Consider the following 11,989-nt stretch of genomic DNA (forward strand, 5'->3'; position numbering starts at 1 on the left):
CCAGGGGAGGTTTAGATTGGATGTGAGGAAAAATGTCTTTACTGAAAGAGTGGTGAAACATTGGAAGAGACTGCCCAGGGAAGTGGTTGAGTCACCATCCCTGGAAGTATTTAAAAGACGGGTAGATGAGGCGCTTAGGGACACGGTTTAGTGGGCATGGTGGTGTTGGGTTGACGGTTGGACTCGATGATCTTGGAGGTCTCTTCCAACCTTAATGATTCTATGTTTCTATGATTCTATGAAAATACATAACAGAATTACCCTGCCTGGATCAAACACAATTCCCATTGACTTTGAAGGGGGTATTTATCTTTGAAGAATTTTCAAATGTTCACGAAAATGGCAATTCCAAGATGTAGAAGTGAAAACCTCATCCTACTGATGATATTGGGAGCTTTACCACTGATTCTGATGGGGTCAGGATTTCATCGAGTGTCTGCGGGGCCAGGCACTGCGGGGTACTGGACACGTACAACTCCAACTGCAATAAATTCCAGCAGTTCCGGTTTTCAGTATGTCCAAGAACAATAATGCAAGGGCAGCAAACATTCCTCTCACTATCCAGTCATAAAATCCAACCAGCCTGTGGAGGATGAAGTCATATGCCATGTGCAAACTGCACTAAAGGAAATCTTCCACTTTCAGCTTCAATAGAAAGTCCCTCATAGCTACTATTATTCCCTGATCTGTACAGGTTTATAAATTATTGATGTTCTTTGTTGTTAACATTTTTAACAAGGAAATTCAGTTAGGAAGAAACTTAAAATGAAGCTAAAGCCATTAAGCATGGAAATGCATAGTCAGGACAGCTGTACCCTGCTCTGGGATCAAGCTTGTATTTAAATATTCATGTCTTCCTTGCACACTCTGTAGGGAATCCCAAGAAGAATATGCTGTCTGAAGAACAGGGCATCACTAGAAAATATCATGGAGATGAGAGACAAGAATTTTGCCTGCAGTGAGCAGCTTGAATAGATTCTAGTTAAAAGAATAAAACATGATATGCAGAAATAAATCGGTGTGAAAACTAACATTTACCACAAAACAAACACAAGGATTAAGTTTCAGATTTTGAAAAATAAATTTAAAAAAGGCATCAGAAAAATTCCATTATTTAAAATTTGCTGCCTACAAAGAGCAATACTGATTTTAAAGGGAGACCTGTTCTTCAATTTTTAAGTAGCTAGAAATTCTATCAGTGAAACTAGCAATGAGTGCTGCCTTCTCTCTGTATTTTGGGACCATCTGAAGTTACGCAGACCTGACATTTATTGCTGCAGAGTTTGAAAGCATCACAAGAAAGAGCTACATTTTGCAATTGAACTGCCCATTCTGAGAGAAATTTGTAAGGGTTTCTTTGCACCCTAAGTTATGTGTAACAAAAACATACCCAGTTTTTCATACATGTCACTAACTATAGACACATTCTGTGGATAGGATAAAAGTTGCAAGCCTGCTCACCCTACAGTCATGGAAGTACAGCCACTGTCTTTAGAAAAAGCAAGACTGACATCCCCAAAATATGACAAGAATGAAGTCGTCCCTGCATGTATGCTAAATAAACTCACTCAGTAAAAAGTCTGCTTCTTCAGTTGTAGATATACCTTTGTGATTGACATTTAGATAAATCAACTGAACCAAAACTTCATAATAAAATTCTCTTCGTTAGCCTAAGATACCATTTTCTTTATGCCAAAGGCACACATCTCCATAGACAGCTCAGGTTCCACAGCTGTTACAATGACATTTATATCTTCTGTGTGCTACATGAAAGTTTGTAAATTCAACTGCTATCCATTTTTGGCTTTGAAATCATTAAGTAATACTGCAGGAAACAGCTATTTAATTTCTCTCTCTCTCAACTTTCTGACAGATATTAACAGGGCTATCTAAAATACCATCTCCGCCAAGATGAGAGATGAGAAATACCAAGGCAGCTAACAGCATCCTTGGCTCCATTAGGCATAGCATTGCCAATAGGTTTAGGGAGGTGATACTTTCCCTCCATCCCATGCTGGTGAGACATATCTGGGTGCTGGGTCCAGTCCTGGGCTCGCTTGTTATAAGATCATTGTTGTAAGATACACGTCTACAACTGTAAGAGTTGTAGACATACCAGAGCAAGTCCAGCACTGGGCCACAAAGGCCACAAGGGGCTGGAGCATCTCGCATATGAGGAGAGTCTGAGAGAGCTTGGACTGTTCAGCCTGGAGGAGAGAAGGCTCAGGGAGATCTTACCCAGATGTATAAATACCTGATGGGAGGGAAAGAAGAAGAGGGAATGAGACTCTTCTCAGAAGCGCTCATTGACAGGGGGAGAGTCAATGGGCACAAATTAAAAACCAGAAAATGCCATGAGGACACAAGAAAACACCTTTTACTGTGATGATGGTCAAACACTGGAATGGGTTTCCCAAAAAGATCGTCGAGTCTCCATTTGTGGAGATATTCAAAACATGACTGGACACAGTCCTGGGCAACTTGCTCTAGCTGATCCTGCTTGAGCAGGCGGTTGGACTAGCTGAATTCTGTAATACAAGAGGTCCCTTCCAACCTACATGAAAAAAACCCACAATTCTATGAAAGCTAACTGCGTAAAGAGGGTATGAGTATCTACCTTTGTAAGACATGACACTCCATTCTGAAAGTAAGCCTAATCGCCCTTTTTATTGGTTTCCTATCTTCATATCAAACTGAGATACCATGGCATGGAGATAAAGGGAAGACACTAGATTATAACTAACAGCTATTAATTTGTATGTGAGCCTGGCAGGGAGCCCCCATCTTCTCTGGCAGAAGTCTCTTGCAAACATTTCAGCCTTCAGCAGAGGAGAAAGCCAAAATGATCTGAGTGCCCTGCTCAGAGGGCTGTTTTTCCCTGGTGGGACAGAAGAGGAAGCAAGAACTGTTACAAGCTGGGTAACAACAAGTGTGCAAGAAGAAGGATGCTGAGCTCCTTTGCAAGCTCACGGGTATGCCTAAATGACACTCAAGATTGATGAATGATCTAGAGCAGAGATAGTTAATAGTGTACAAAATTATTTTTATTAATTTTGTCTAGGTTTGCATATTTCCTCGTGTTAGATAAAATGCTGTTGTGCTTATAAGCCACGGAAGAATTATTTCTTTCATCTCTGGCATGGTGCTAGGAAGTGCATTGAAGTCCTGCAGCATCCACACACTGGAACTGAGGAAAGTGGAAGTGCTCAGGTTACTTCAGCAATGCAGGAGCTGAGCATTACCCACGAGTTGGTGTAAGCTGAGCTGCCTGGCCTTACTTCTTTAAGGATATAACAAATAAACAGCTTCAGCCGAAAAAGGTTCCCAATGGGAGTGAGCACAGACATGATGGTGCAGCATGATGGCCAAAGGAAGAACAAGAGCACAACGATTTTGCAAAATGAGACCAAAGCTGGGAGCCTGCTGAGTGACCAGGCAGGTGATGGTTACCCAACCTTTGTCAGCTGTCTTTGGGGTAAGCTGAAATTTTTCGTGACATTTCAGAAAAGAACACAAGTAACAGCAGCAAATTCAGCAAAATAGTTTGAGGTGAACAGAAAAGCTGGGAAATTCTTAAGATCAGTATCTAGGAACACAACAGGATCTAGTGAGCAATTGTAAATAATTCACTACTATGTCAAAAACTTTGAGGATCACATCATTCTTTATTTTCCTAAGAAGCATGAATGCAGGTTTCTGTTTTTCCTTTGTTAGAGCAGACAGTGACAGTACCATATTTTTCTGCTTTCGGTGAAGGAAGTAACAGAATTGTCAGCTCAGCTTTCTGTAACAGAAGGTTACTACTCTCGTCAATAACATGCACCATATTTATGTTTAAAAAAAAGTAAAGCATATAAGATACACAACAACTTTTCTGCAGAAACACATCCTGTAGTTTTCCACTTTGGAAATAAGACTAGAGATGGGAATAGGGGAGAATTGCCAAAGATACCTACTTCTGACTGGGGACTGAGACATGACAGAGATTTGTATCACACTCATTTTCATGCAGAGGATGCCATTTGCATATGAGTTATATCCTTGTCACACGGGAGCGAGGGAGTCAGCATCTCACTAAATCCTCCTTTGTGGAAGATGTTTTGTTGGCCTGTGGCACCTTATCAGCAGACAGAAAAGGGGTGGCATGATAAGGAAAAGATCTCATTCTTCCTGTACCCTACTAAAGCTGTGCAAGAAAAGCAAGGTAGCTTCAGGTTGCACTGGTGCTCTGAATCCTCACTTCATCACCACTATCCTGCCTTTTCAACAGAGTACTGGTAGGAACCTCCAGAGAGGAAAACCTTCCTCCACAGTCCTGAAGGAATCACTCTTTAAAGTAACCTACAGCTTGTAGGGAGAATGTAGGCTTACTATTCACGGCAGACACTGTCATACAAAATACTTTCCATGCTTTTCCTTCCCCTTCTCCCACTGCAAAACAGCCATCTTCTATTAAAAAATGTAAAGAGATCTTTGTAAATCCTACACTTTCATAACCCAGGAATGTCTGTTTCAAAGCTAGGACAAAGGTATCTGAGGTATAGGACTCAGAAGAAAAAAAGCCACAAATGATCAATGATTGCCATGATTTGTGTTCGAGTTGCTTGGGTTTTGGATTAGGGCCTGACCAACACAGCAGGTCTGATTCACATCCTTATTCATCCTTATTCACATGCTGTTATGAACAGTCCAGCTCACTACTCAGTGAATAAAGGATTGCCAGACCAGCACTTAAGCAGAAGCAAATATGGTACAGGATTTCCTGGGGATTAATGACTGGCTGGGAGTTGATGAAAGCCTGATGCACAGGCAGTCGTTAATCTTAATCCTCAGGAAATGATCTGTACCAAGGTCATTATTTCTGTAATAAGATAAAAGCAAACAAAAAACTAATGTCATACAGATATTTATATTTTTAATGAACGATGAGGTTTCAACTGTAATGTAAAGTTCACATCCCATTAACTAATACCTTACACATTCACTTGTTAGAGTGGCTGAACTCTTATCTTCTTAGAAGCTTTATGCTGAGACCAAGATTTTGAAGAGGAGAAGCCTTCCTTGTCTTAGACTGTTAAATCCACAGCATGGCCGCACACCTGCCTGAATGCAAAGTGCCAAACATCCAGCACCTCCCACTGATCTCAGATGTTGCCCATCTGTCAGAGGTGGGCTGAACACTTTCCAAGCCCACTGATTCCAGAGAGTTTACAAGCTGGCTTTCACAAGACAGGCACAAGCCATGGCAAAACCACATTTGTGTGGAAAGGGAAAAGGAAGGACAGGTTCACAAGTGTGTAATCGTGTATCAGGATTGCTCTGTTTATCTACATTTTGTGGAAAGTAAAAACTTCTTAAGGTCATTTCTCTCTCATTTAATGTTTTCCTACTTACAATCAAGTGCATTTTTAAGAGGCTCTCAATTAAAGTAGAGGTTGGTTCTGACTTCACAAATGAATTATTCAGGAGTAACTATGATGAGCTGGTTTTCTATAAATACGTTGCATGTTAAAGTAACAATAACTGTGTAGGTCAAGCTGATCTTTAATAGTCACACAGCCTGTTTATACATTCTATACTGCTTATGCTATCAAGAGGACTTATATGGGACTTCTTTTCTGCCAGCCTTGCAAAGCCCACACAGGTCCAAATGACAGAGCAGTGTGCCTTTTCATGTCCCCATTTTCCTTGCAGTTATTCAAGAGAATGTAACAGTGAACTTTATTATTGACATAAAGAGAAAGAAAAGCTGGACCTTCCAGCAGCAGTGTAACAACTACAAATTTTACTTCTAGCAGCAACATTCGATCTGGAAGCTGTGAAGAGTCAAGCACAGAGCTCCCAGACTTTACGAGTGCTTTTCCAGAGATTGAAAATCCAGTTCACTTGGCTGTGCCAGCTGCAGGGCTGCTGGTGTCTGCTTGGGAAGTGCTTTGACTGATGGACTCAGCAGTCCAGAAGGAGAGCAAGCGCTGAGGAAGCCATCCTATGGGAAGAGGCTGAAAGAAGGTGCGTGCAGATGAGAGAGATGCAGTATGAGGAAAAGCAAAGGAAATAAACAGTAGCAAAATGCAGAAAGAGGGAATGAGAGGGGGAAGAGGACAGAAGGAGTATGCCCAAGTGCAGGGAGTGCCAAAGTACCTGTGTATGTGTCAGCTTTGATTTACACCTTTCACATTTTTTTCCTTTGAGAATGGCACTTTGTAATGTTCTCATATACTGTTCTTTTGCTGCAAATCCAACAAATACAGCTAATGATGCAATGTTTTGGACCTATTAATCTAAGTCATCATCTGGCAGAAATACTGAGGGGATCTAAGCTGACTAAAATGGGACAGAAAAATGTTCAGAACCTCTTTCTGCTATTCCTTTGAGTCTGATCCATACTCGCACTAAATGATTTGGAAGAAATCCTTTGACCTCAGAGGTCAATCATCTTTCATTACATGAATGCAACAGAGCTAATTTCCTTTGCTTACACAAAACTCAAAACTAACATGAATCACTTGTTTATTTCTTCATTATGTCTGTTTTTTTTGTAGTAGGAAAAGGGCATGTGAAGTGGAGAAAGCCATGTGGGCCAGAGAAGGCAACAGGTAATCCTCTACATTTCTACATCCCCCCAAATGATGGGTGTATAGAGCAAAGGACTGCACTTCTCAGATGCTTCTGATAAATACTATCCCTTCTTTTAATTCTTAACAATGAAATGCTATCAGGTTAAAAAATTACTTAGCTAGCATAGTAAAGGTCTGTTAAAGTAAACATGATGCACCAGCTGATTGTTTGATGTTCATTATACACAGGAAGATTGAAACACAAGAATATGGTGAGAGTTTGGTAGGTAAAATTCATACAGAGACAAATAGATATTCAATATTCTATACAGCAGGTACCCATATATGTTATCACACATATTGCTGAATTGAATGTAACATTCAAGTACAATGCCATCCAAATTTGTTAACTAGTATTACCTACCTTGGTCAGCCACAGTATTGTACTGGTTTTGGCTGGGGTAGAGTTAATTTTCTTCATAGTAGCTGGTATGGGGCTATGTCTTGGATTTGTGCTGAAAACAGTGTTGATAATACAGGGATGTTTTTGTTATTGCTGAGCAGTGCTGACACAGAGTCAAGGCCTTTTCTGCTTCTCACACCACCCCACCAGCGAGTAGGCTGGGGGTGCACAAGAAGCTGGGAGGGGACACAGCCAGGACAGCTGACCCAAACTGACCAAAGGGATAGTCCACACCATATGACATCACGCTCAGCATATAAAGCTGGGGGAAGAAGAAGGAAGAGGGGGACATTCAGAGTGATGGCATTTGTCTTCCCAAGTAACTGTTACGCGTGATGGAACCCTGCTTTCCTGGAGATGGCTGAACACCTGCCTGCCCATGGGAAGCAGTGAATGAATTCCTTGTTTTGTTTTGCTTGCGCGCATGGCTTTTGCTTTACCTTTTAAACTGTCTTTATCTCAACCCACGAGAGTTTTCTCACTTTTACCCTTTGGATTCTCTCCCCCATCCCACCAGGGGGAGTGAGTGAGCGGCTGTGTGGTGCTTAGTTGCCGGCTGGGGTTAAACCACAAGTATTTACATCAAACTAAAATACCTTCTCTTTTATGGAAGTTTGCAGAATTATCTGAATATATATCAGAATAATGAATGTGGACACTCAGAAGCTCAAAATCTTAGGAAACAATAAGACTGTTCAGTGGAGATATCCAATACTCCCTGTGTCTGCCTTCCAAACTGCCTGCAATGCAAAGGATCTTGAAAGCCAAGTCTGCCTACAAATGAGGTGGTGCCTCAGAAAAGGTTAATGACCATAACGTGTGACAGAAAAGTGGGTGGATTTTTTCACAATTCTCATACACATCTGGGTGTATTTGTAAAAAAAATAAAACCCAGAGTTCCACATGCAAAAGTATTTATTGAATTGCACTCCTATATTGGCACTTTTGTGATCTCATTAGTTAAAATTTGAATTTTGTGAAGTCAGTGGAAGTTTGAAATATTAGCTCCTTTAATATTAACACCAACTTAGACATCTGCACATACATAGGCTATTTTCCAGTGTCTTCTCCATTTCTTCAAGAAAGTTGTGCATTACAATACAGTATTTTCTGCAAATGTAGGTAGATTTTTTTTCGCTTTGTAAATTTTAACTCAGTGTGTCAGTTTTAATGAAACGTACAGGTGGTTACTGCCTTGCACTTATTTAAAGGCCACAAGACCTTTATATTCCATTTTCTGAAGAATATTAATTCCAGGACAAATACAAGAGTTTGGAGAGGAAGAAACCCAAACAGTAAAGCATTATGAGCAAAGAAACCCTGAAGAAAATTTTACTGGAGTAATTTAAATAAGATTTATCCATTGCAACCATCTCTATCAATCCACATTGAACTCAAGAGTTTTACTGACATAATGAGGAACAGCATTGAGTTACCTGATAAACTTAATTATAATACCTTATTTTCAAAAGTGCTGGGCTTCTGTGTCTCCCAAGATGGGTTTCAGATTTCAAACCCCTTTTTTCCTGCACTGTCATGAAGGGGGAAGCCTCTGGACCACACTACATGATGCAAGCTTGCTACAGGGGAAAAGTAATGAGAAAAGGTCTGAATGCTGAACAAGCTATGTCTAGGAATCAAGTGAAATAAGCTTGAGCAATGGAAAAATACCTGAGAGCTGATCTTATTTCTGAATCTTCATTAAGTCCAAATTGAACTCCAGTCAACATTTCTAACTTCCTCGTTGTCTTCAATCTGTCATAAAGGTTCTGTCCCTCCTAATGAGCTCTTCCCAACCTGCTTCTGTTCTCTCTTATTTTTAAAAAATACTTGATGAAGTCTCTTTACTGCTTCAGATGACTGTTATTTTTGTTTGTGTTAGCACTATTTGAGATACTACAGATGCATCCAGAGCCCAGGAGCTTTGCTTTAAGGGAAAAGAGGAGTGCAAAGGATTGTAATGAAAGATTATAGTTTTTCATTAAAAAGTGAAAAATTGAGATTAGAAGTCTTTTCTTCTAGCAGGGTGAAAAGCTTGGCTACCAGGTGTGTAAAGATGAGACTTACTGGGTGCAGCAGTTAGAAAGCCTGCTCACCTGCTGTAGTGATGCAAATAAAGGAAGCCAAACGTGTAACTTCATTAAATTTCTTATGTCCTTTTTCGGCATTGAATGGGAATAGATTGGGCACAGCCTGTTGAAGACTCCACTCTAACAGGAGACTTTGGCAGTGAATAGAGCAGCATTAACCAAAGAGAGAAGTGATGTGAATCATGATCAGAGTAGAAATAATGGTGTGGAGATTGCAAGGGCTAAAATTGCCTTTGTGTCGAAAAAATGAGTGTCAGCTTCAGCTTTTGAAGAGGGAAATGGAAAAGTAGATTTGCCTTGTCCAAGAGATACAGAGCAATTTAAAAAGCTGTACGCAGTGTTGCAATGAGAAACATAAAGGAACTTAAATGCAAGGAAGTGCTACGTATACTTTTTGATCACTGAAGTCTGGAAAGTCTCACCGTCAATAATATTTTAGGTTTCTTTAGTCCCTCACAATTCCGTCGCAAGTGCTATCTCTCAAGACATTTATTACTACAGCAAGAAAAGTCCTACAGACACATTCACCAAATAAACACCTGGCCTTGAATTTTTTGGAAGTCTACCAGAAGCTGAGATTCAAATCACCCCTCAATTGCAAAGCAATTATGGTTTTCCTGACAACTTCTCAGACCAAAGCAATCATGGTCTTCCTGCCAACTTCTCAAATAATAAAAAATTTACACCACACTTGGATAAAGCAAGCAAACTGTTAACAGGCATATAAGACAGAGGGATGTTTGTTGCGTTTTTTCTAACGTCAGCGTTAAACCACCCAAAGTCAAACCATCAGAGTCTCATTCTTTTCTATATTCCATATGACAAATTACCCACCATTTTGGCTTTTTTTTCTGATGTACTAAAATCAAAACCAGGAAAGAAAACAAAAAAATACCCTCTACAAAAGTACAAGAGGATAGAGTTTTTGTAACTTTTAAATTGCTGCTGAAGCCAGAGGCAAAGCGAAACAGTAGTTATGATACGCATCAACCAAGTGATCAGTTTTAGTTAGCACCACAGTGAACACATTTCCTAAGTTGCAAGTCTTGGTGGGAGTATGTATACCATGCCATAAGAGTGCAAAACTCTCTCAGAAAATTCAGACACACTCAGAAAAGACTGGTGAAAGCGATAGAAATGCAAAAAATAGTTCCATAGCGAGAAGGGAAAAGGAAAGTATTTGTTTGCTTTTGTAACAGAAAACCAAAACAATTAATAGGAATACCTTCAGCAAGCGGGTCCAGTGTGTGAATCATGAGCTGGAAGATGCTGTTCCTCATTAGACTGTTGTGGAGAGATGCAGAGCTTCCTCCCCGCTGGAGCCGTGGCTTGGTCTAGGTGGAAAAATAAGGGAAAGAATTTAGAGTTTTTTTGGTTTTTGTGTGGAAACAGGTCTGAAACACTATGAATTAATCTCACATCTCACTATACAGTGAAACATTTTCAACCATCACCTATAGCAGATTATATTAAACTATACACTGTATTAAACATTGCCATATGTATAGACAATTTCTCTGGAGGGGATGGATCATCAGATTAGTCATTAGTCTCCCAGGGCTCAGAAAAAAAGCGGGGGAAAAAGAATCCTTCTCTGTGAAAACTCTTAAAATATTAAGAAAATAAAAACCTCATACTTGCAACAGGAAGAATTCATAATTTGTTTCTTTGTGTAACCTTGTGGTTGAATCCCTGAAGTAAGTTCTACTTTTTATTGCCTTGGTACATTGCAAATATACATATTACCAACATTATGGAGAAAAAGGGCAGAGAGTACCCTTTTTTAATGGCAGAATCCTAAAGCTCAGTCAGAGTGAAACATATTCCTCGCTTTGATTCAATCCATCAAGTACTGATTGCAAAAACAGATTGTGAGTGTGGTAAGGCAGAGCAGACACCTACAGCAATGGAGCTAACATACAAGCATCTTTTATGCGCTTTTACAGAAATTTAAAACCTATTCTGAGGCTCTCTTCCCCATGCCATTGTCTAGTACAATAATCGATGCATTTAATATATCCCATAGAGTAAGACTGCTTTGTGGATGGCTGTCTGCTTGTTTCGATAAAAAAGATAATCAGAGTCAACAGACTGCTGACTAACAAGACCCTGAAATCCAATTATAGGGAAAAAACAACCCTGAAGAAAATAGTATTTTGCAATAATACATGGTACATGGATTAATCTTTGGTGTCATACAAATACTAAATGAAAAATTATAGAAACTGAACAAGAAAATTAATTCACTGCTTTATCTTTGGAAATAAATTATTTAAATTCTATAGCAGCATAGGAGGGGGAAAGAAATCCCAGTAATTTAGAAAAATACAGATGTGTGCCTGTCCTGGTTTCGGCTGGGATAGAGTTAATTTCTTCCTAGTAGCTGGTACAGTGCTGGGTTTTGGACTTAGGATGACAGTAAAGTTGGTAACACACTGGTGTTTTAGTTGTTGCTAAGTCGTGCTTACACTAGTCAAGGACTTTTCAGCTTCCCATGCTCTACCGACTGAGAAGGCTGGAGGTGCACAAGAAGCTGGGAGGGGGCACGGCCAGGACAGCTGACCCAAACTGGCCAGGGGGATATTCCGTACCATGTGATATCATGCTTAGCACATAAACTGGGGAAAGCTGGCCGGGGGGAGCCGCTGCTCGGAGACTGGCTGGGCATCGGTCGGTGGGTGGTGAGCAATTGCATTGTGCATCACTTGCTTTGTGTATTCTTTTTTTATTATTATTACTATTTTATTTTATTTCAAGTATTAAACTGTTCTTATCTCCACCCACGAGTTTTCTCAATTTTACTCTTCCAATTCTCTCACCGATCCCACCGGGGTGGCGCGACTGAGCGAGCGGCTGGGTGCTGACCCGTTCGCGGACGT

At 40.2% G+C, this 11,989-nt stretch overlaps 1 protein-coding gene across 2 annotated transcripts in view; it reads right to left on the minus strand.

Annotated features, from left to right (window-relative positions):
- SLC24A2 (solute carrier family 24 (sodium/potassium/calcium exchanger), member 2) overlaps positions 1 to 11,989 on the minus strand; it is a 126,308-nt gene that overhangs the window by 51,492 nt on the left and 62,827 nt on the right. For both annotated transcript variants that reach the window (XM_009328073.1, XM_009328074.1), the window contains exon 3: positions 10,336 to 10,444. In XM_009328073.1, coding sequence (XP_009326348.1) covers positions 10,336 to 10,444 — 109 coding nt within the window. The remainder of the gene's footprint in view (positions 1 to 10,335; positions 10,445 to 11,989) is intronic.

This window comes from Pygoscelis adeliae, unplaced genomic scaffold (genome assembly GCF_000699105.1).
Source record: "Pygoscelis adeliae isolate BGI_AS28 unplaced genomic scaffold, ASM69910v1 Scaffold45, whole genome shotgun sequence".
Lineage (NCBI taxonomy): Eukaryota > Metazoa > Chordata > Aves > Sphenisciformes > Spheniscidae > Pygoscelis > Pygoscelis adeliae.